Consider the following 26,934-nt stretch of genomic DNA (forward strand, 5'->3'; position numbering starts at 1 on the left):
AGATTGCCGATGTAATTACCGTACCAACTTTTAATTCTTCGCAAACATTTTAAATGATTTTTAATTGTCATTTGGGAACTCACGCTTGCACATATTGTATAATATTCATTCTAATTTTTATTCTCATTTTATATACTTTTCCTTATATCGACAATCAGGATCCTGATTTTTACCTTTAGCATGAGTGTAAAAAGGCTGATGATGCCCTTTTAAAGGGCGAAACATGTCCCTTTAGACCTTAGTTTAATAGGATGTAGGTCCTAACTTTGCAAATATCATTTGTATTGAATAGGTTGACTAATAAAAAAAATTTAATAATCTTAATTGATGTACATTTTCAATACGGACCAAATATGAAGTTTGTAACATGTAAATGACGTTTGTCATAGGGGCGTGCACAAACAAGATAAATATCAAAAGAGCAAAAATACAAAATAAATAAGATAAACACTTCAAGGATATGGAATAGAGGAAGCAAAGGAAGAGTGCTGACCCTACCCAAATAAAGGATAGAGGTGGGGATCCTGGAAATTGCGTAGCAGCCACACCAAGAAAATAACACCATCATTTTCTAAAATTTAAAGTAAAATATAATAAATAAATCTTTCAATACACTACAATTCAAAGCCTTTAAATAAAATTTAAATAACTTGAAACGAATAGATAAACAAGCAATTAGGGCAACATCAAAGAATAAAAAGAAAATTTAGTAAATAAATGAATTAGTGAAAATAGGAAAAAACAATTCATTATTAAATAAAGGTACCATTCTTTTCCCCAAAAAATACACTGATGTATCAGTAGAACTATATAATTACCATGGTAAGCACATTTTAGGAGACTATTAAAATTAAATGAAACATTAACCTTTAAGCTAGAAAAGGAAGAAATAGTTTTGTAAATCGAGGACTGCGACAGCACCCAGTCGAAGTAAATGGGCCACCACAAATCCAGACATGTAGGACACACCACCGTACATGACCAATAAAATCAGTGCACAATTACTGACATAATGTTGCAACAACAGACTTGCACCGCGATTAAAAAAAATATTTGCCCAAGATCAAAATAATTTAAAACCTCAACACCATGGATAACCAGCCTAATAATTAAGCCACAGAAACATCTCTAAAATAGCACGAGCAGATCACTTCACATAACCCAAAACACAAAAGCAAACCAATGGTATCAGAAGAAAATAGATTCACAGTAGTATTCACGGGGCAGAACACACGATACAGTCATCGCGGCAGAGGCAATACACACTCTCTCGCCAATAATAAAATTACGTAACTGTCAAGCACAAAAAGATAAAGACAACATTTCCCAAACCAAAGATAAGATAAGGCACCATATCCTTCACTCCAGGGCTGTCCAACCCTCGACTTACAGACGTTACTTGTATTGTTGAAAGTGAGATAACATTAATGCGATATAACACCAACAGTATAGTATTATCATTTTAAAAGCCCCCAAAGGGGAAAGGAAATAACCTGACCAAAGTCAAATAAAATATTCCCTAAGAAATGAAATTATTAACCATCTTATAAAAATATTACTAATAATAATGATAATAATAATAATATTAATAGAATTTTAAAGAAAATTATAGAGACAAGTGTAAGTGCAGTGTTAGGTCAATTACGGGCACACGATAGCAAAAACATGCAACAAGAAGCACGAATCGCCCAAGGAGAGAAAGCGAAACATGAATATGAGCACACAATACATCACGAAAGAAGTGACAAATATACCAAATTACAAGGAAAAACGGCACACGCATAAGGGCATAGCATACATAATAACAGCAAATACACCAGAAAAATAAGCCCGGGGCGAAGAGAATGACCAAAATAAACAAACAGACATGGAAAAATTTCAAATATTATCTCAGCACAATAATGGCCATTCGTTACCTGTCACACGCACACTTATAGCAGAACACGGCATCGCCATACTTAGATGTCCACTACATCAACATACCATACCAAACTGAATATAATACATACACCGTAAGGTAATTTCATTAGAAATAATACATTAAAGCTTTTTACAAGTAGGCCTTATGCTAAGATAACTCACCTCGTAATTTGACCTTAACACTATCACTTCACCAGAATTAAATAAAACTACCTAATTTATACAGAATTAACACACGTATTATACAAAAACAAAAAGATAATTAAACTCCCATCACTAGATGTGGTGATTTTTTCCTGGTTATCACCCAATACCAGTTTGGGAACTCATAGTTTTTGTAACGGTCGCGGCAGCCATCCTTTCCAACGACTTCCTGTGCAGAATGCAATGCTTCCAAGTTCCCCGCTTGAAGCGACACAGACTAGAACTGATATGCGCCCTGGTTGGCAAATGTCACAATACACACTTTAGTACCCAACGTGATCTCATAGATGGCGTAGAAGTCCATGCAGCTGCCTACAGTGCAATAATACTTAGTAGGTCCAGCGTCCAAGGTGCTAAGGCAGATATAATCAGAGTCCACGAAATACAAAGTTTTTATTAAAGTAATACTTCAAATATAGTAGAGTTCCAGCCTCATATGATCGTGGTAAAATAATAGTTCTGTACAGTCACTAGGCCGGAACACGAGGTCCATGGCAGAAAGCGATAATTCACCCAAAATATGAGTGCGGGACAAGGACACAATTTAAATAAAGGTTGCATAGACAGTAGATTGTCCAAGGTAGATTGCCTAACAAGCGTACTTTGTAAAATAACGCTTCAGAAGATATATGTTTTTATGTTTGTGTTCATTTAACAGTAAGTAAGGGTGTATTCTGCCCAGTGGCAGGTCCAAACCTTCGTATAGGTGTGCCTGAACCGGAATTTACGTACGGTAGGGTGGCCAGTTCCTTCCTGCTCCTCCATTCCCTTACCCCCCACCAACAGCACATGGTAAACCATCCAAAATCTTGACCACGCCCAATGTTGCTTAACTTCGGAGATCCCACGGGATCTGGTGTTTCAACACGGCTACGGCCGTTGGCTTCCTTTAACAGGACATGTCTTAATGTGCTCATAGATAATAGTTGCAGTGCCTGTGTTTGCCCTTGTTGGCAGCATGGCCTACATTCATCTGAAAATTACTATATTCTTTTTTTTTTTTTTTTTTTTTTTTGCTATTGGCTTTACATTGCACCAACACAGATAGGTCTCATAGAGACGATGGGGTAGGAAAGGCCTATGAGCTGGAAGGAAGCGGCCGTGGCCTTAATTAAGGTGTGAAAATGGAAACCACAGAAAACCATCTTCAGGGCTGCCAACAGTGGGATTCGAACCCACTATCTCCTGGATGCAAGCTCACAACTGCGTGCCCCTAACCGCATGACCAACTTGCCTGGTACAGTACGAAATACTACGTATTTTCTTACATTCAATAATAGGGTCACTACTTTTATTACATTATACAAAAAATACTATCTCATTTGTGTGTTGTTTCACTTTAGGTCATCTCCATGATGGTGATTTTCGATCAGTCGGCCCCATTAAAAAGTGTCTTGCTATTAGGACATGCTTCAATCAAACTTTTCAAGAATTGTTTTTCTCATCTTAATTTGGCAGTTAATAATAATAATAATAATAATAATAATAATAATAATAATAATAATAATAATAATAGTGGGCTTTTGCCTGTTGCAAATCTTTTAAGCTGACGCCTACAGGAAAATGGGAATATCTAAGCACTGAGACAAAGAACAAAAAATGTGTAAAGTCTTCCATACTGTGCATCTCAGACAGGACGTTAAGGAAAGGATATATTTCATATGAACTCATTACACTTTACTAATCCACATGTTGTATCAGTGATCATGCACTATAAAAGATGCAAATATTGCACACATTTAATTGACTTAGCAATACATTTTGCCACACTGCCTGCAATATTATTAAGATAGTCATTATACAAAGAATGGGCTCCATAATTGATGATATAAACTCAATCAAATTTGGTAAACTCAATTTCTTGTACAAATGTCTGTACAAGGTGAGCGTTGAACAAAATATTTTCTTTCAAAAATCATATTAGAATTACAAGATATGTCGATATGACCAGCAAGACACTTCCTGTATTCAGTTTTGATTTGAGCAGGATTTTATTTCCCCCTCTGTTCCTCATACATTAGAATAATTCCAGGTGATCCTGGCTTAACCTGCATGTGAGGAGGTATTTTAGTACTGAATCATCTGCCCAGACATATGTTTCTTCAAGACTTTGCACACTTAAGAAATTACATAGGATACCACTCATAGTTGTTTCTTAGAGTTGTAGAGGGGTGAGCTATCAGTTAAACTAGTATTATTGAGATAAGTTATGCATTTTTCAATATCAGAACATTTTTTCCAGATTGGAATATCTGCTTGCAGCCTTGGTTTGCTTACCTGTAGGATGGCATGAATTTATTAAATCAAATGCATGATTTGAGAACATTACAGTCTAAATGGTACAACTTCTCTCTCATCCACCCTAACTTCTTTCTTCTTTATCTATTACCACTGTGCTTCCTGTAAATTTACAAGTTTCTCCAGGTATTTCACCTCACTTATATTTTCTTATTCTGGAACACTACCACCTATGAGAACCTGCTTTTCTGCTAGCAAATACCTTGCAAGGTTTATAATGTGAACAGCATCAAGGAAAGCAAACACCTTTTGCTCAGAGTCTGTTGGATGGGAAAAACAACACTGGGAGTTCAGTCCAGCAAACTTCATTCTTAAGGCTGTTAGTGCAAATCTCTTCACAACTGTTGATTATATGATCTTAATACTTGTCTCATGCACCTGTTTCACCAAATTTTACTTCAATAACCATAAAGTCTGAAGCCTCCTTGACCACTTCATACTTCTCCTTGTCTAAATATCCCTGTGTCAACTCAACATAGCCTTAGAACTGTTTATTGTCCCACAGCAACTCCTTTTTTAATAGCCATTTCATCAAACATCAAAGTTCCAAGGATTGGTTCTGAAATAGCCTTAACTTTTATTTTCAAAACTTTTGTCTGTAAGACCTGAACTGCAATCAATAGATGTTGACCAGTGACAAAAATTTTGATGATGTGTTAGTGTAAAAATATTTCTGAGGTAACAGTGGGGATACTGGAGATATTGCTGCACAGTGTGTTGGTGTCAAGCCTGACAAGGTTTTGGATAACCTCTTGGAAGTAGCTATACAAAATGTTGAGACCCGAATCATTAAGTTTCTTGTGATGATCTTCAACTTCCTTGCTAATTTAAGACTTTCCTCTTCTTCCTCTTGTTTGCTGTAATATGACTAGAGTTGTTTTATTTTCACTCTAGCCTGCACCAATTTTTGCTTTAATATCTTAGGGCTGGGATGAAAGCTGTAGTTTGGGTCATTGGTTTGGTAATATAAAAGATAAAAATAATATTATTTTAAAAGAATGTCATCCAGATCTCTACAACTTTTTATTGCACACTAAATATTTGTAGCAAGTGATTAGGAAACCAAACCAAACCCCATGGCACTACAGCCCTTGCAGGGCCGTGGCCCAGCAAGCGACTGCTGCTCAGCCCGAAGGCGTGCAAATTACGAGTTGTTGTATAGTCAGCACGATGAATCCTCTCGGCTGTTATTATTGGCTTTCTAGACCGGGGCCACTATCTCACCGTCAGATAGCTCCTCAATTCTAATCACGTAGGCTGAGTGGACCTTGAACCAGCCCTCAGGTCCAGGTAAAAATCCCTGACCTGGCCGGGAATCTAACCCGGGGCCTCCGGGTAAGAGGCAGGCATGCTACCCCTACACCACGGGGCTGGCCCAAGTGATTTTTGAAATTATGTAATAGCCTCCATCTTATATACTTTAATTGTTCAGCAGGATGTTACTCATCAGTTGCCTCCGGTGGGTTTTCCTTGTTATTCTTCTTGGCAATGGGCACTCGATTTTGGTTTTTTTTGGGGGAAGTTTTAGAGAAAGCTGAATACGGTTGGAACAAAATTTTAGCAGAAATAGCTCCTGTACACTTGATACATGCACTCACCTTCGAAGTATGCAGAGCATAAGTGACTATACTGCATGGGATACCGCCTCTTTTCATCCTCACAAAACCCATTGTTGATTTAACTCGTCGGTCTTTAAAGGAAATCAGTAACATGTTCAAATAAATAATTACCATAATTCCCAGTACTTCCCCTGTATAAACCATAAAATGGGTTTAATTAGAAACAGGGATTACAAAATCAATCTCTTATAATTCAGTAATACTTAGTTAAAACCAAATGTATCCTTGGTCTAGTCACACTTATTAATGCAGCCTTATGCTGAACATAGGGCAGGCATAAGAACTGAAAACTTGGCAGCTTCCAGAAGGAGCACTGATGTCAGGCATACTGCTCTCTGCTTTTCTAGCTCGTTGTGGTACAGATAACCTATAGGAATTGTTTGTATGGTTCATGTGGTTTAGGGCTTATGTCCATGATGACTTCCTATCCAATTTTCATATGAGGTGGCCTGCCCTAATCCATCTGTGGTGAGATACAATGTGCTCAATGCCTGATGTCTTCTGGATTGGCCTGGAATAAGGTTGTCACTTGTATATTATGTCTCATTCTCATCCTTGACTCTGACAATATGAATGTGACTGAGATATGATCAGTGCTAGTAATACCATTCCTAAAGAGCTAGATCCCTTAGGAAAGAGGGTGAAATTGACATTCATTTGGTTGGTCCATGTACATAAGAGACATGTATGTGACAGCACTCTCTGGCTAGGAGAGGAAAGCAATATTTAGTTTGCCTCCTTAGTGACACCTAGCTCTCCATGAGAGCCAAGCCAATGGTTGAGCTGTTGAGGATCCTCCCTGCCTTCAGGCTGAGCATGTCGCAGACAGCAGGAGGTATGGAAGATACATATAATCTTGCTGAGCTGTATTTGTCGGTACAGGATGTGAAGGATGACCATGATAAATTTTAATTTCTGAAAGTTTTGGAATTGGTTTGTTTATGTTGAGCAGAATATTTTTCGGTATGTCTGTACATTTTCCTGATTGTTAAGTGTTATTTTTAAGGTATTATATAATTGCACCATACTTAAAAAATATCCCTGAATGTTCAAACAGGACACTATTTAACTCTGAAAGTCTCTTAGTTGTCATGTTTTAAGGACCTCAAAATTAACATTTTCTGAAAAAACAATAATGAAGATTTGAATCTGAAACTGTCTCATTTACCTGGAAATTATGAATTGTTAAGCCCACTCATATGTAACTAAATTTCCACGTATGTCTGGAGAATGTGGCTAATATATTAAATCTACCACCGGACAATGGTAAACTTGCATCATACGAGATGCATTTGAAAGAAGACGCCAAATCAGGGTTGCCAGAGCCAGGACAGACAGCTGAACACATTTGAAGTAGTCTAATATTATGATGACTTTTTTTCTAATAATGGAAATTGTGAGAATTCTGCTGAAGAGATTTCAATAAATGACACCTCATTTTAAATTGGAAATATGGTATTTATAGAGAGATGCCAATATTTTGAAAAAATATTTACATATCTCTATGTAGTCCAAAATTATATGCTACCACCTCATGGGGGTGGATGCAGATGTAAAATAAACCCGTGGTATCCCCTGCCTGTTGTAAGAGGCAACTATAAGGATTCCCAGCTGTTCTCAGCTCGGGAGGATGGGTTGGTGACCATGGGGCCTTAATTGAGTCCTCCCATTGCTTCCACTTACCCTTGTCAGGCTCTTCATTTTCACCTATCATGTCCGACCTCTCTTTCTCAACTCTTGTTCCTTTCCAACCCCAGTGTTATTATAGGATTTGAGGCCTAAGGAGTCATTTATGTTCACGCAATGTGGCTCTTGTCTTTCTTTGTGTGGTACTTTGTTTTTCTTAGTGTTGGTTCTGTCTATTTCTCTTTATTTTTTCTTTCTTCTGACCTCTGTGCATGGGGACACATACTTTTATTATGACCACATTACCTGCCTGTCGTAAGAGGTGACTAACTACAAGGGGTAACCAACGGATGATGGGATTAGAACCATGGGATTACTTATGATTAGTACCCTTACGTGTAGAACACCACGGGTCAGGATATATGGCAGTAGTACATCTTTGTGAGGAAAACCATGGGTCTATTTTATATATTAACAGTAAGTTTATGCTAGGAACAATACAGGTCTGGGTGTTGTTTGTGATAAATCTCGTCAAGTACATTCAGCCCGTTGGTTCCACGGTGTTACCTATGAGTAGTACCACTTTATGATAAACACCATGCGTCTGCATTGCCTATGAGTAGTACCACTGTGTGAGAAACACTGCAGGTTCGGTTGGTGCTCGTGATTTTTCCCACTATTTGAGGAACACCATGGGTCTGTGTTGCTTTTCATTAGTACCCTTGTGTGCGAAACACCATGAATTGTGTTGCCTGTGAATGTTGCCATTGTGTGTGACATACCATGGGTCTCCATAACCTTTGATTAGTGCCATCGTGCAAGAAACATCATGAACCTACCTTACCTGTGATTAGCATCACTGTAGGGGGAACACCATGGTTCTATTTTACCAGTGATCAGCACCATTTTGAGGGGCCAGTGATATGGATTTGGACCCCTTTAGATAAGTATCATTCCAGTAATTAAGGCATTGTCAATTGGATCCACTGTTTGTTTTTGTTTCACGATCATTTTTTCATCATTTGTTTTAGATTCTATTCAGTGAATACATTGCGAAGCCTTAGTTTTCATTTCATTCACCTTGTACCAGTAGGGCCCAATGATCTAGCTTTTAGGTCCCCTTAAGCAACGAACATCATCATCAAATTTAATGCTAGGTAATGTATAGCAGCTATTATTTTTCAAAACCCCTCTACTGCATGGCAGCTAGTTTCATCTCTGCTGCTGCTATCTTATTCTACAAGCATGGCTATCTTCCTTTTGTCATGCATCGAAGAACTCCAACCCATTTCTTCAAAATGTAGATCCAAGATTTTCATGTTCTGCTAGATCCTCTTTTGCTTAAACCTTCTTCCTCAAAATATTACCTTCAGCAGACTGTTCTTTTTGTTACTCCTCATAATGTGACCCACATATTCCAGCCACATGCTGTTAATTGTCTTGATGATCTCAGGTTGACAGTTCTTTATGTGGAGTACTTCCCTATTTTTATTATCCTCCAAACACATGATCAGTGTGTTTTTACCCCACAGTCGGCTGCCGTGCGTAATGTTCTTCATGGTTTTCCATTTTTGCAAATGCTGGAGCTGTACTTTTATTAAGGCCAAGGCTGCTTCCTTCCCACTCCTAGCCCTTTCCCATCTCATCATCGCCATAAGACCTGTCTGTGGAAGTGGGCTCTAAAGCAAATTGTAAAAAGAAAGTTCTTGGACGTATACCATGGTTGGACCTTTTTGAATGGCAACTATTTAATTACAACTCATACAAAAAAAAAGTACATGTTATACCAAGGTTTACTGTCCTTCTAGCTAATCACCAACATTGTGTACTACCCATTACCAGTGATGTGGAGGTCACAGGGTACCTACAGCAGCACCTTTTGTGTTCATAGCAGTCTACTGCTTAAGAATCTGTGGATCAGTTCTGAAGCAAAGGCCCCGAAATGGTTCCTTCATCTTAGGAATCATTTTAGAGTTGCAAGGGCTTAAGTCCATGGTTTACGGTGGATGGTACAGCAATTCCCAGCCCCATTGACTGAACAAATCAACCACAGTTTGTGCTGTTCATACTATGAGCCTTGTCATGCAAAATGATGCATGGGTCCTGGCTTCTTTCTTAAAGCAGGTTCAAGGTTTTGTTCTAGAACTGAACAGTAATACTGTACATTGATGATCTGCTGTGGAGGAACATAATGTGTTAGGATAAAACACGAGCACAGTTGTACCTGAGAATAACCATAACTTTCATATGGCTGGGGTTCTGACGAAATTTCGATCTTTGTGGTTAGCCATAATAATGCCAGTTGTGGGTCATACAATTTGATTGTCTAATTTGGTGTAATGATATGGCATAAGGAAGCCTCTCCTTCACACTTACAGTGCTCCAAGTATTTATGAGCAGAGTTTCATCGTAACCATTTCTGCTTTTCTGTCAGATCACACCGAACCTCTCTTGATACAACTTTTCTCATGTCCAGCTGTGCCATCAAATTTGAAACTCAGTCGTATACCCTAATTCAGAGTCTCAGACCGGCTCAAATTGTATGGCTTCTTCACTGACACTAATGTGGCCTGGTTGATGCATATCTGCCATGTTTTGGCATTACACTTCGAAGGCTTTTACCACCATTCCACTGTCGTATAAGGCAATGCAGATTCCCCTCAAGCCTTTCGAAGACCGTGATGACACCGATGTGCCATACGACCTCTGGCACATTCAATCTTTATCTCACTCCATTGTTTACTACCTTAGATCGTGAGCTAACATGATGCTGTCTTCTTTCACAATTTCACATGTGCGTTAGAAGGGATAGTCCATGAGGGATTCCATTTTCTCTCTTCATCTTAAAAATGCATTGTTGAGTTAATTCTTGCTGTTTAAAGGAAATCAGAAATGAAATCAAATAAATAATTACTGTGACTCCCAGTACTTTCTCAGTGCAAACATTGTATTGGTTTTAATTACAAACAGAAATGACAAAAACAAATCTCAGGTATAATTCTGTAATACTTCCTTAAAAACAAAATGTATCCTTGGTACAGTTATACTGATTAGTGCAGTCATATGCTGAATATAGGGCTCTCATTCTTGAATCTGACAATCTAGCTGTTGACTTCTTAAAACATATGAAGTCCAGTCACCGTGCACAATCTCCCGTGTGTTTATACTCCAACTCAAAGCATGGCCACCTACACAACGAGCGCTGATGTCAGTCATAAAGCCCCTCCATGTTATTCTAGCTCATTGTGGTGCAGATAACATATATGGTTCATATCGTTTAGGGCTTATATCCTTGGTGACTTCCTTTCTAATTGTCATATATGGTGAGGTACGGTGTGGTCAATGCCTGATATCGTTCGGATTGCCCCAGAACAAGTTTCTCACTTGTACTCACTTGTATTTTGTGTCTTTCTCCTCCTTGACACTGACAATATGAGAGTCACTGAGATATGAGCAGTGTTAGCAACACTGTTTCTAATAGAGTCGGATCCAGTAGGAAAGGGTGTGGAATTGATATTCATATGGTTGGTCTATGTATAGATTTTAGTGAACATGAGAGACTTTTATGTAACAGCATTGTTTGGCTAGGAGAGGAAAGCAATGGAAAACTACCTCATACCTCACTCTTCATTTCCTTAGTTTACATCCTCAGTGACACTTAGCTCTCAATGGCAGCTAATGGTAGAGCTGTTGAGGATCCTCCCGGCTTTTTAGCTGAGCACTTTATAGACAACAGGAGATAAGGCCTGTGCTGTATTTGCTGGTACAGCACGTGAAAGATAACAGTGATAAATTTCAAGTTCTGAATATTTTAGAATTGGTTTGTTTATGTTGAGCAGAATATTTTTCAGTAGTCTGTATATTTTGCCAATTGTTCAGTGTTATTTTCAAAGGTTTTGTAATATATAATTCCTCCACACTTCAAAAATCTCCCTGAGCATTCAAACAGGACACTTCTTAACTCCTGAAGGTCTCTTAGTTGTCAAGTTTTTAAGAATGCACAAAATGGAAATTTTCTCAAAATTGATAATGAATATTTGAAACTGAAACAGACTCATTTACTGGAAAATTATTAATTGTTAAGCCCTGTCATATGTAAATTTCCAGATGTGTCTGGAGAATGTGCCTAATATATTAACTCTTCCACAGGACAATTATAAACTTACATCAGACGAGATGCATTTGAAAGAAGAAACCAAATCAGAGTTGCCAGAGCCAGGACAAACACAGGTGAACACATTTGAAGTAATCCAATATTTTGATGATCTTTCTTCCTGATTATGGAAGTTGTAAGAAATCTGTTGAATAGATTTCAATAAACAACTCCTCATTTTAAAGCAGTAATGTGGTATTAATATTGAGATTGCCAATCTTTTGAAACAAGTTTTATATATCTTCATGTAGTTAAAATTTTTATGATAGCCCCTGTGGGTGGGGGACACAGATGGAGAATACACCCAGGATATCCCCTGCCTGTCATGAGAGGTGACTAAAATATGTCCCAGGAGCTCTCAACCTGAGAGCGAGGGTTGGCATCTACGTAGCCCTTAGCAGAGTCTTCGCATTGTTTCCAATTAGTTTGGTCAGGCACCTATTCTGTCCAACCCTGATGGTATTAGATGATTTGATGTCTAGTTAGTATTTTATGTTCACGCCCTTGGTGGCCCTTTTTTTTCTTTTTTGGGTACTTCATCTTTGTTACTGTCGGATCCCTTCTTTTCTCTTTTTTCTCTGTCATCTACCCTCTTTGGTTTGTGGTCACTGATGAAGACTACAACCACATTACCTCCCAGTCACAAGAGGTAACTAAAAGGGGTGACCGAGGTGTGATGAAATCACTACTTGTGATTAGTACTGCAACGCCCAAGGTACACATGCAACAAAGAACACAGAGAAATGATAAAATTGACAACAAGCACAAATTGCTTACCTTGGAGTCAGTAGCATACAAAAATAAAGCGTGGAGGGCCCAGAATAATGAGGAATAACAAGGACAGGATCTTAATAATTACTTGAGGGGTTGCCAGGTCAACATCGCTAACTATCAAATAAGAGACGATATTAAAAATTAATAAATCATACTTTACTTAACAAAATTAGAAAAGAGAAAAATTCATGAATGATACATAAATAAGATTTAAAATTCCTTGCAATATGTTGGAAAATAAGGAAAATTCATTGGTAAATTCCATTAAATGGATGATCATCTAACTTAAATTAATTCCTGCTTGGTAAATTACAGACTTGTAGCTAACTACAAATCAAATTAAAATTTATATTTGTTATAATACATTCACACGATAATAATTAGGCAATTACAAGAACATGAACGCATGCCCAAAAACAAAATGTGATACCAACGGGAAGAAAATATATTACACAGATAAATAAATAAAACTTAAATGACTATAAAGAAATGAATCAAATTTTCCCAACTAAGTAGATTTTTTTTTCGCTATTTGCTTTACGTCGCACCGACACAGATATGTCTTATAGCGACGATGGGATGGGAAAGGCCTAGGAATGGGAAAGAAGCAGCTGTGGCCTTAATTAAGGTACAGCCCCAGCGTTTGCCTGGTGTGAAAATGGGACACCACGGAAAACCATCTTCAGGGCGGCCGACAGTGGGGTTCGAACCCACTATCTCCCGATTACTGGATACCGGCCGCAAATAAGCAACTGCAGCTATTGAGCTCGGTTAAGTAGAATTTCACAAGGGGAAAATAATATGAGTTCCACAATTTACGGAACAGCACGAACTGGCGCATACAACCACCCAAGCCAAGCTAACAAAATCCTCTCATAGTAGGCAAGGCCTCCCAAAATGAAAGTGTCCATGGGACAAGATAAAAAGGTGATGGAAAAAATAAAGAGAAATAAAGAAAAGAGCACACAGGCATGAATTAGACTGAGGAGCGTAAACAGAAGTATATTTAAGGAATGGGAGAAACAAGTTTCAATTCGCTACAACCGCGATATTAAAATAATAATGTATAGTTGATTGAATTTATCATTTCATTTAACAAAATATTAAAAGAGGAAAACAATGCCTGTTATTAAATTTAAATTTTAGGAGGCCCTGGAGGTACGGTAATGTGCATATCCCTGAAAGAAGTAAAAGAATTATTACATCACAAAAATTAAACTAGCACACAGCATCATTCAATACATTTAATAGCAGTGCAATAGAGACCACAAAACATGATCCAGGAAAAATAGAAAGAAATCCACAAACCAAAATTAATAATAATAATAATAATAATAACAATCCCAACAATATTAAGAAACAGGAAGGTTAACACGATGATAATCTCAATTAAATAAAACGAATGGAATAATTTACTTCTCATAGGCGCATGTATTGAGTTCCAGAATTACCCCATTATCAGTTTCAATTACAATTGGAATGTTGAATTTTATAAAAATCCTATTACATTTTAAAAATCTTGAGGATTCAAATTATGTTATTAAAATGTCGGATGCAGAAGTGATCCCAGTTTAATTTAATGAATAAACCGTCGCTGACAGGTCCGTGAAAAGATAGGCGTAATTTCAAATTACAGTTGCGACATTCGCTTGATACAATTCTGAGAGTGTTGCCAAAATTTCCAACAATATTAATGTCAATGATAGCGTGTTACTTAAATTCTTCTTCTCCAAATATTCTGGCAATAGCACAGTTTGAAAACAAAAATATATCACTACTTACATCCTTGAGTATCCAATAGCTTACGTTCTTATGTCATTTTTGAAATGAAGCACACACTCTCGTCTGTTCAGAGGTCACAAGTATCACAAATTAAGAGTAAATAGTAAAATAGGAATTAAGGCCAAAACCTTAATTTACATGGCTACTAGCCTGGAGTGTCAGACTCCATCTCACAAACACTCAATCGCGTCCTTTGCAACTAGGTACAATCTACCTGGCTTCAACACAACTCCTCTCCCCAAGAAGGCGGAAGTAGAAGCGCTCGCAGCGTGCAGAGCAGAAGTCAGTAATGCGCATGCGCGCAACTTATTGATCCACATATTAAACGAATGGGTCTGAGTGTTGTTTGTGTTAAATGTCATTGTGTAAATTCAGCCAGTTGCTTCCGTGGTTTACCTATGAGTAGTACCACTTTATGTCAAACTCTATGTGTCTAAATTGTCTGTGATTAGCACCACTATGTGAGAAACACCACAGGTTTGGCTGCCGCCCTTGATTAGTACCAGTATGTGAGAAAAACCATGCTACAAAATGCGGAATGATTTCAACCAAAAAGTAATTGATTTTCATCACTTTGTGATTGAGAAGCGTAAAGTGGATTAATATTTGCTCTCACAAATAGGAACCTCAGGTCAGTTGCCAATCATTTTCTGTATGCCACAAAGTTGAACAATCAATAAGAAAGGGACATCGAGTGTTATCATACGCACCACCAGAAACGAAAAAGAATGATGTACTGCAATGCTATCTTTGGCAATGCTTGCTATAACAGGTGATGGCAGAAAGATTTCAACTTATTTTGTTCAATAACGAAAACCAATGCCTAAAATAAAATTTCCACAAGTGATCCACATTCGTATCCAAGAACAAGGGTGGTTGGACACGTCACTCGTACAAGATTGGATACAAACAGTTTGCGGAAGTATAGCAGGGGTCCCTCCTTCGATTCCCAGCCCTTCTCAGGTTGGACAGTTTTCTTTTCGTGCTGGCATGTCATTATTATGTTCTTACATGAATCGTACTTTTATTAGTACACATTTATTTCACTTCAGGTCGTATTGTCAGCTCGCAACGCGAAGAATATTTTCCAGTGTTGATACATAAAACCCACGTGTCCGACTTACCTGATGTACACTATTCGACTACTCAGAAAGAATCTAATGCCGGAATTTATGCCAAATGACGATAAACTGCTAATGAGTTGAACCAGTTGTGTGCATATTATATTTGATGTATCTTTTAAATGTAAATGATTTGTAAATATTTTTTTTTAAATATCTTAATTCCTGGAATAATTTACACATCTGAAGTTTTTTCCTGTATTTTTTGCCAAAAAAGTGTGTTAATTATGCAAGAAAATATGCTAATACCATTATGGTAGGAACACCATGGGTTTGTGTAGCTGTGGGTTTTATCATAATGTGTGATACACCATGGGTCTACGTTGCCAGTGATCAGTACTACTATGTGAGGAACACCACAGGTTTGTTGGGACCAGTGATTAATCCCACTATGTAAGGATCATGTGTCTGCGTTGCTTGTGAGTAGCACCCTTATGTGCGAAACACCATGGGTTTTTGTTGCCTATGAGTGGTGCCATTGTGTATGACATACCATGGGTCTCCGTTATGTGTGATTAATACCACCATGCAAGAAACACCATGAGTCTACTTTATCTGTGATTAGCACCATTATTGGAGGAACACCATGGCTCTGCTTTACCAATGATTAGTACCATTATGAGGGGCCAGTGATATGGATTTTGACCCCTGTAAATAAGTATAATCCCATTGTGAATTGGATCCACTGATTGTTCTTGTTTCACGATCATTTTTTCATCATCATTCATTTTAGATTCTAATCAGTGGATACATTTTGAACTTTTAATTTCCATTTCATTCATTCCTAACATTAGGAGCCGATGATATTGATGTTAGTCCTTTAAACGACGAACATAATCATCATCTAATTTAACCCAGCATTACTCGCTAAGTCTTTACGTGCACCATTACTGTCTAGTTAGCGCAGCGCTCACCTATATGTTTAAAGGCCATAATATGCCCGTAGTATAAAGATTGAGGTATTTTTCATACTTCAATTTCAGATACTTGTTTACTTAAAAATATGGCTGAGTGGAGTGTTATTGAGCCAAGCTCTACATTCGGGAGACACTTGAGTTCAAACCCCTCTGTTGGCTGTTCTGAGAATGGTCTTCTCTGGTTTCCTGTTTACGCTTCCAGGGAAATGCAAGGACAGTTTCTGTTTATAGGTCATAGCCTAATTCTTCCACCTGTTCACCCAATTTCATTCATCTTCATTACCTCCTCAACAGAGGTTGGTATCAGGAAGGGCATCCAACCATAAAACAAGCAATATAAATCCATCTCGCCTCATTCGCGACCTATATCAAGAAACGGGACTAAAAGGTAGACAAACAATTTATTTAGGAACATGAATGCTTAAATTTAAACGAATACTTATTTATTTAGTAACACGGATACTTCAGTTTAAACAAATTTGAGAAAGGAATATGCTTAGTACGAACTATGAGTGAATAATGCAAACGTACAATCCTGCGTCATAGGAAACATAACTTTTACACAGTCATTCATCACTTCTGTAGCTTTCAGCATCTTTGCCAGAACACTTTGCAAATTTTGTTTGCGGGTTCGAACATTTGTTGTGGGATCATAGAGGCCACTGATTGTAATTCCATCCTTTCCTAAAATGAATGGAAAAGAGCCTTCAATCAACAAATGTGCCTCTTCTTTCTCAGAACTTGTAGACACTCTATTTCAGAGTTACTTTCACTTTTGTAAACCTAATTCGTTTGATTGCCATCAGTTTCCTTGTTCAAGTCTACGTCCTCTATCGTTTCACACAAACACGAAGGTATCTAATTAATGGACGCCACTATAACGTGTATAAATTCACTAAATACAGTCACAATATGAACATATCACATTAAACACAAGCATAAGACAAAGCTTGACTTATACAAGAATGTAAGAATGCGTGCAATATGAGTAGCACTCTTACTGGCTAATGAGTGTACTGCTCACCAAACGTGCACTGTCGTGTCTAATTATGGATTGAAGGTCTTGGTTTTCAAAGATAATGGAAATGATTGACACATCTCCTTCCTAACAATCTATTTGGAAGGTATGTGGAGATTCAGACGTATAGGTCTTGTAAAATTCCAACAAAAGGCAACATACTACGGAGGTGAGTGCCGCGCTCACCATGTGAATAACCGCGGGTTAATGCTGGGAAATGTATACCAGCCTGTCCACTCCGTTTCATCTGGCAGCTGGTTTCATCACTGCTATTGTTACATTTTCCTAACCAGATTTAGGCACCGAACATGGGTATCTTCCTCCTGTCATGTGTCGAAGAGCTCCAACCAATTTCTTCAAGATGTCGATCAAAGACACTCATCTTCTGCCAGGTCCCCTTTTGCCTTCACCTTTTTCCTTAAAATATTACTTGTAGCAGACGGTTCTGTTTTAGGATTCCTCATAATTTGACCCATATATTCCGGCCTCCTCATTTTAATTGTCTTGATGAGCTCAGATCAACAGTTTTTTGTGTGGAGTACTTCCGTTTTTTTATTATGCTCCAACCGATCAGTGGGTTCTTTCCCGACTGTCAGCTGCCCTGAGGAACATTTTTCATGGTTTTCCATTTTTACACCTGGCAAATGCTGGAGCTGTACCATAATTAAGGCCAAGGCTGCTTCCTTCCCACTCCTAGCCCTCCCCTATCCCATCATTACCATAAGACCTCTCTGTGTCGATACATTGTAAACCAAATTTAAAAAAAAGAATGTTCTTGGATGTATGCCAGAGTTGGACCTTTATGAATGGCAACTATTTAACCCTTGCAAAGCTGATACATTCTTGCTTGTTAGCACAATAATGTTTTGTAAGAATATTGTTTATTCTTAACATATATAAAAATGCAAATATGTAAGTACTCTAATGTTCATTAGGTCATTCATACCTGATTTCATGAGGTCAGCTTGCAGGTATCCATATAGTCTTGAAAAAAGTAATCCTTAACTGTGGTTTAAGTGCAAAAATGGCACAAGGCACAACACAAAGAAGTCTAGATTAAGATCACTAAACAGCTGAGCTGTAATTCAATTTCTACCCTACTTCATAATTCACTATGACTACTGGTGTAGCTGGTGTAGGTTACTGTAGTCATGTCCTAGTTCGTGAACCATGGGCAACGGCTGAGTGGCCTAGTAAGTGGTCCTGAGAGTCGGTATACCAGTTGCTATGGAATAGGAGTGGGCATCTTGGACATATTCTGAGTCATGACCCTCCTTGTGCTGAGACGGCTAGGACTATACAATCCACCGGTGCTCCATAACCCATTAGAGGAGAGATCCTCACACTTGGACTATGTGCAAGTAGGGTAGCATCCTGCTTCATGAATTTACCGAGCTCAGAACATTTTAAGCAAGCGTCGCACCAATGGGAGTAATGGAGTCCCACTCCCATTTGACAAGCGAGGTACTCCTAGGAAACAACTTGGCGAACGAAATGTAATTCGATGGGGAGGTATCAATATTAATAGGGCTTATAGAGGAAAGAAAGTAGAACTGGAGTCAGCAAACAGGATGCATCTGGATGTACTAGGAGTAAGTGATATCCAGGTAAGATGAAGTAACGAGGAAGAGATAGGAGATTATAAAGGGTACTTGACGGGTGTTAGAAAGGGAAGGGCAGAGTATGGGGTAGGGCTGTTTATCAGGAGTACCATTGCACGCAACATACTTTCTGTTAGGCACGTAAATGAGCGAATGATGTGGCCAGATTTGTCAGTTGGAGGAATTAGGACGAGAATTGTCTCAGTGTATTCACCATGTGAGGGTGCAGATGAGGATGAAGTTGTCAAGTTTTATGAAGCATTGAGTGACATTGTGGTCAGGGTCAACAGCAAGGATAGAATAATGCTAATGGGTGATTTCAACGCAAGTGTAGGAAATAGAACTGAAGGATACGAAAGGGTGATTGGTAAATGTGGGGAAGATATGGAAGCTAATGGGAATGGGAAGCGTTTGCTGGACTTCTGTGCTAGTATGGGTTGAGCAGTTACAAATACATTCTTCAACCATAAGGCTATTCAGTGCTACACATGGGAGGCTAGGGGTACCAGATCCATAAGAGACTATCTGTAGTGAACTGAGTATTTCTAGGCCTAGGGTAAAGAAAGTGAAAACTGTGTGCAAATGAATTAAGGTAGAAAATCTCCAGGACAAGGAAATTAGACAGAAGTACATGGTTATGATTAGTGGAAGTTTCGAACAGTAGACAGTAAGCAGGTTCAGGATATAGAAAGAGAATGGGTGGCACACAGGGATGCTGTAGTAGAAATAGAAAGGGAATGCCTAGGAACAACTGTGTGTAAAGATGGGAAAAGACAAACATCTTGGTGGAATGATGAAGTGAGAGCAGCTTGTAAACGTAAAAAGAAAGCTTATCAGAAATGGCTCCAAACAAGGGCCGAGGCAGACAGGAATTTGTATGTAGATGAAGGAAACAGAGTGAAACAAATAGTTGTTGAATCCAAAAAGAAGTCTTGGGAAGATTTTGATAATAACCTGGAAAGGCTAGGTCAAGCAGCAGGGAAACCTTTCTGGACAGTAATAAAGAATCTTAGGAAGGGAGGGAAAAACGAAATGAACAGTGTTTTGAGTAATTCAGGTGAACTCATAATAGAACCCAGGGAATCACTGGAGAGGTGAAGGGAATATTTTGAACATCTTCTCAACGTAAAAGGAAATCTTTCTGGTGGTGTTACGAACAGCCAAGTCATGGGGAGGGGGGAAATGATGTTGGTGAAATTTTGCTTGAGGAAGTGGAAAGGATGGTAAATAAACTCCATTGTCATAAAGCAGCAGGAACAGATGAAATTCGACCTGAAATGGTGAAGTATAGTCGGAAAGCAGGGATGAAATGGCTTCATACAGTTGTAAGATTAGCATGGAGTGTTGGTAAGATACTTTCAGATTGGACAAAAGCAGTAATAACACCTATCTATAAGCAAGGGAACAGGAAGGATTGTAACAACTATCGAGGTATCTCATTGATTAGTATACCAGGCAAAATATTCACTGGCATCTTGGAAGGGAGGGTGTGATCAGTGGTCGAGAGGAAGTTGGATAAAAACCAGTGTGGTTTCAGACCACAGAGAGGCTGTCAGGATCAGATTTTCGGTATGCGCCAGGTAATTAAAAAATGTTACGAGCAGAATAGGCAGTTGTGTTTATGTTTTGTAGATCTAGAGAAAGCATATGATAGGGTACCAAGTGAAAAGATGTTCACCATACTGGGGGATTATGGAATTGAAGGTAGACTATTAAAATCAATCAAAGGCATTTATATGGACAATTGGGCTTCAGTGAGAATTGACGGTAGAATGAGTTCTTGGTTCTGGTTACTTACAGGGGTTAGACAAGGCTGTAATCTTTCACCTTCTCTGTTCGTAGTTCACATGGATCATCTGCTGAAATGTGTAAAATGGCAGGAAGGGATTCAGTTAGGTGGAAATGTGGTAAGCACTCTGGCCTATGCTGAAGACTTGGTCTTAATGGCAGATTGTGCTGAAAGCCTGCAGTCGAAAATCTTGGAACTTGAAAATAGATTGCAATGAGTATGGTATGAGAATTAGCCTTTCGAAGACAAAATTGATTACAAGTAACAACTCTCATTATTGTTCCGTATTGAAGAAGACGTTAGGCATAGATATCAAGGATAATTTAATAAAAAACCACCTATTCAATACTTTCCACGTTTAATGTGGTTATTATCTACATGATTTTATGTAGACTTATTTGGTCAGGTACATGTTTCACCCATTATTTTGGGCATCTTCAGCCTGTAAACAACCTTTAGGTCAAGGTTTGGGACCTTTTTAACCAATATAAACATACCAATATATACACTATATACAACATATACATTATATACAATATATACAAACATAAGTCAATACAGTAAAGTTTTTTGGTCCTAATCTATCTAATATGGAAAATGTCCAAAACTAAAATGGATCTTCTTTTCGGTGAACAATTTTCACACAAGACTGTATCAAGTGTCTAGGATGTTTCTTCCCAATTAAGCAGCAGCCTAAAACTATGAAACAGCTAAATATTGTACTCTTGTCAATTCCTTGACGTTACATGAGACCCAAAGTCAAGACGCTAACAGTCTCATTCACAACGTTTTTGACCAGTCTACCTACAACAATCGGCTTTTGAATCTCCACTTGTGCACGACAACACATTTAAATATTAGTTACGTCAAGAACATGAAAATGAAAATCGTGGGTCAAACAAGCTCCAGTTTTAATATCACCCCTTCTCAAAAAAAAGAAGATCCGTTTCATTTTATTTTTAGTTGTGAACATTTTAAGTTAACCAGAATAGAACTGCCAAGTTAAAACACAATTAATTTAAATTTATATTTTCAATCTTGACCAACCTACAATCAGTTCAAATCTCCACTTATTGTTGACGACACATCCTGTCACCAGACACGATACGTCAAGAACTTAATATGATATAGGGGTCACATAAACCCCGATATGCAATCCTCTTCACCGAAAAGAAGATCCATTTTAGTTTTGGACATTTTCCATATTAGATAGATTAGGACCAAAAAACTTTACTGTATTGACTTATGTTTGTATATATTGTATATAATGTATATGTTGTATATAGTGTATATATTGGTATGTTTATATTGGTTAAAAAGGTCCCAAACCTTGACCTAAAGGTTGTTTACAGGCTGAAGATGCCCAAAATAATGGGTGAAACATGTACCTGACCAAATAAGTCTACATAAAATCATGTAGATAATAACCACATTAAACGTGGAAAGTATTAAATAGGTGGTTTTTTATTAAATTATCCTTGATATCTATGCCTGACAAAATTGATGTCAGTAGGTAAGAAATTCAACAGAATTGAATGTGAGATTGGTGATACAAAGCTAGAACAGGTTGATAATTTCAAGTATTTAGGTTGTGTGTTCTCCCAGGATGGTAATATAGTGAGTAAGATTGAATGCAGGTGTCGTAAAGCTAATGCAGTGAGCTCGCAGTTACGATCAACAGTATTCTCTAAGAAGGAAGTCAGCTCCCAGACGAAACTATCTTTACATCAATCTGTTTTCAGACCAACTTTACCTTACTGGACTTGGGATATCTTATTCATAAGTTAGAAGTAACAGACATGAAATTAGCGAGAATGAGTGCTGGTACAAACAGGTGGGAACAATGACAGGAGGGTACTCAGAATGAGGAGATAAAGGCTAAGTTAGGAATGAACTCGATGGATGAAGCTGTACGTATAAACTGGCTTCGGTGGTGGGGTCATGTGAGGCGAATGGAGGAGGATAGGTTACCTAGGAGAATAATGGACTCTGTTATGGAGGGTAAGAGAAGTAGGGGGAGACCAAGACGACGATGGTTAGACTCAGTTTCTGAAGATTTAAAGATGAGAGATATAGAACAAATGAGGCCACAGCACTAGTTTGAAATAGAGGATTATGGCGACAGTTAGTAAATACACAGAGTCTTGCAGACTCTACGCTGAAAGGCATAACAGTCTTTAATGATTATGTTTGTATGTATGTAAGTATGTATGTATGTACGTACCTTCTTCAATTCTTCTGTCATGCTCATTCTTGAAGGCATTATAATTCCTGTGGTTGCTATTTGCATGCTTGATAACTCTTCTGCTAATTGTGGGTTTGTGGGTAGCTGTTTTATCTGTCAGTGGAAATGTGATATCCTGTTCGGGGGTCATATGAATTCTTGACAAGGTCAGGGAACAAATATTTCACAGCTTGTGTTGTATTTTTGTCGTCAGAAGGTTTATATTTACATTTTTTATCATCCCAAAATAGTGTTTGAAATTGTATATGTACCCATTGCTACTCTCTGAAAGTACAAATACTTTTATTCCAAATTTTGGATGTTTATTTGGATTATATACTTTGAAGGAGACTTTACCTTTGAATGATATTGTGCTCTCATCAACTGCAACATTGGGACAAGGACAGAAAAACAACTTGCAGGGCTGATTTGTTGAACTTTGGTTAACATTACATTATCAATAGAATGTGCAAAATATAAGTTCCAAAACAGAAGAGATAACTCATCTCTTGCGAAAATATGGATAAAAAGGCATTCTATCCACACACTGCCTAGAAAAGTAATCTGTTATGTCAGGTTATGGCTGCAGACCCATGTTTATCATACAGTAACACCTAACAATGCAGCAATATCAGCCCTGGAGGGTGCATTCCAACGACGTACTTAGCCTTGACCTTTTCTGAAGAGGATATTCTTCTGTATTTTACAAGTCCCATACCAAGTGCTTTCACTGACAATAACATTCAGTACTTGATCTTCAAAGAAACAAGGAAAAATTTTCTATCAGCTCAGTTGCAATGTCAAAATGAGAAAGGCAAATTGAAACTTTTATTTACGTTATAAACTTAAATTGATTGTTGCCTGGGATCCTGATTAGTGATCTCATACCACTGTGTGGGCTGCTCATCACTATCACCCTCACTTTCTATCAAATCATGTTGATTAATCCCACTGGTAAGAACTACTCCCTCATTGTCTGTGTCTGCTCTGTCACTTAGGTTATTTTTGCACTCACTTTCAACAATGTCACAACACACTCATTATCACTCATTTTATGGTATTCATCATCACTATTTAATAATTGTGACCGTGTTTCACTCTCGTTTTGAATATATTTCCATGATATTAGGTTTAGAAAAGGCAAAACACGAACTTTCACAATGTTTTTTTCTTTGCTAGTTGCTTTACGTCACACCGACACAGATAGGTCTTGTGGTGATGATGGGGCAGGAAAGGCCTGGGAATGGGAAGGAAGCGGTCATGGCCTTAATTAAGGTACAGCCCGGGCATTTGCCTGGTGTGAAAATGGGAAACCACGGAAAACCATTTTCAGGGCTGCCGACAGTGGGGTTCGAACCCACTATCTCCCAGATGGGAGCTCACAGCTGCGCGTTCCTAACCGCATGGCCAACTTGCTCGGTCTTTCACAATGTCAACAAACTTATAAGATGTACACCAGCAAGGAACTTCGCTTTGGAACAAACACCTTGTTTTTAAAATTCCAAATCCCCGTGTTTACCCTAAATAAGGGCCCTGTCTATATGCTCCTGGTATCTACATACATACTGTGACCGTTCATGGACGCGCGTGGTTCAAAATAATAAACTTCTTTAATATGCCTCGACTAGAATTCAGTGGTTTGCATGAAACTCCACTCAAGGGCATGGCCCTTCGACGAGAAAGTGGTCACATCCTCTCAATAATTAATCAAATGATGATCCTACATCTAATTCCAATATATTAGGTTCTTATATAAACTAGGCAAGAAATTATAACTGCAATAAAAATTTGGATGGACATCAACTTTAATAAACAATACTAATTGGATATAATTAATAAACTGAATAAGCAAACATATTACAAAAAAAAGAAAACATTCCTATGAACACCTTGTCATGCTCTATTAAAATTAAGTCTTTCTTGAAAGTTATCCATGATTAAATTCAAACATTATCACCGCTCATTACTTTCTTTGATACTTCATTTAAGTAGTTATTAAACACATTAGAAAATCAGTAAATCGAATCCTTCATCTCCTTTGAACTTGTTTGTTCATTCATTGTATTTCACTTATTATTCGTACCTTGTTTTCCCTGCTCTACCTGTTTCTATTTGTTTCATCTTATAAATACCTAGCTAGCTAACAATAACTTGAATTGCCTAGCGGTCTTTAAGCAAACATGGAATCATTTCAAATAAATAATTATAATGTTATCGTCCCATAATTAAATGACCACGTGCCATCATCCATCTGGATGCTCCGCATAGCCGCATCTGAAAATTAAGCACTAACTACTGACATATTAAATGGTCCAATGCCAGAAGATCTGAGCTGCGTCTGCATCTCTCCATCATGCTGAAAATAATGCTACTGCACAAAATTGCTGCCTCAAGCAATGCTACAAACATCAACGCACACTAACAGGTGACATCAACCTCAAAATTCGGTCTACCATTCCAGTATAAATTGTCGAAGATCCTACTTACATGTCCGCTCGACTATTCCGTTACTCATGTTATAACGGGACTTAAACCATGACAGTTCATATGCTCAACAGAAATCTCTTCGAAATGCTTTCAATCCCAACATTAAATACATTGCTCGTTATCTAGCACTCGAATGCGCGGCGAACATACCGTTCATAACACTATCCTATTATATTGACCATCTCGAAGAATCAACTTACCAACGTAATGAACAATTCAATAAATCTCATTCACTGATTATGTCACACCAAATTATAACTTCAGATGATCCAACATTCACCTTATACCATCACAATATGCACCGCATAAGGAAAGAAAATCATTTCCTAAATAAACAAGCAAAGGCAATCGAAGAGCCTCAATATTATACGCATGAACATTACATAGTTCCTACTGAATGAGCATATCAGAACAATCCGCGGAATTCCTTACTTTAAGGATCACCACATTAATTATATCACACACATGGACATCTGAAGAACTTACCTGTAACGCACTAAATATATTACATTCACCTTCACAATTATTCACTAGTACAGGAGCAACGCAGGAAAAGATTGCGTCTAACCCCAATATTTACAGACGGCGAGCATAATTCTAACATATGCGCGGTCGGACAACACATCATTAAATTAACACCATTAACACGTTAGGTTATTCAAGTTATTTCCTTTAAAATCACCTGTGTGATATTAACATCTACATCTACCATAAGCAACTACAGATAAGCAAGGAAGGACAAATGTATGTCTACTCATCATTAGGAGATCCAGTCTCATTCCATCATGAAAGTAGTGGTGGTCCAGTCATCTGTTCATGTCATCCTGTACATTCCAGTAGAGTTCGGTTACATCAGGGATCCTGCCAATTAAAGCACACATTTCCTCCTCATTTATTTCTTGATTCATAACCATGGATAGTATCATTGGCTCCAAACCTGAAACTTGAAATAGAATCATTAAAAAGAGTTCACACAGATTTTATAATTCCACTTTCATGGGTTAACACTCGCCTGCATAAGTCAGTGCTATTTGATGATTATTAAGCTTATTTAATGCTATTTAGCCCTTCAATTTAGCAAATTCTCTCAGCTCTTATGCATGTACCAGAGCTCTGCACACAATTTGCTTCCTAACTGGTTTCTTCATGCGAGTATTGTCAGAAAAACAAAATTCTATCTTCATTATTTTTCAGTAATAAATGATTCGCTTTTCACGATCAATGGCATGTAATCGTATGTCAAGGAGTCATTGAAAGTCATAAGTTAAATAGATTCATGTGAACGGCATGGAAGTATGTAAATCGTTGATGTACGGCAACGGGAAACTACCTCACTCCTCATTTCCCTAGTACGCCTCTTCAATGATGCCTAGGCCATCTATGACAGCTCATGGCGGAACT

At 37.9% G+C, this 26,934-nt stretch overlaps 1 protein-coding gene across 1 annotated transcript in view; it reads left to right on the top strand.

Moving 5' to 3' along the window:
- Positions 1–26,934, top strand: part of LOC136884810 (uncharacterized) — a 103,196-nt gene that overhangs the window by 14,839 nt on the left and 61,423 nt on the right. The window contains exon 2 of the mRNA XM_067157101.2: positions 11,817–11,897. Coding sequence (XP_067013202.2) covers positions 11,817–11,897 — 81 coding nt within the window. The remainder of the gene's footprint in view (positions 1–11,816; positions 11,898–26,934) is intronic.

Source organism: Anabrus simplex, chromosome 13, assembly GCF_040414725.1.
Source record: "Anabrus simplex isolate iqAnaSimp1 chromosome 13, ASM4041472v1, whole genome shotgun sequence".
Lineage (NCBI taxonomy): Eukaryota > Metazoa > Arthropoda > Insecta > Orthoptera > Tettigoniidae > Anabrus > Anabrus simplex.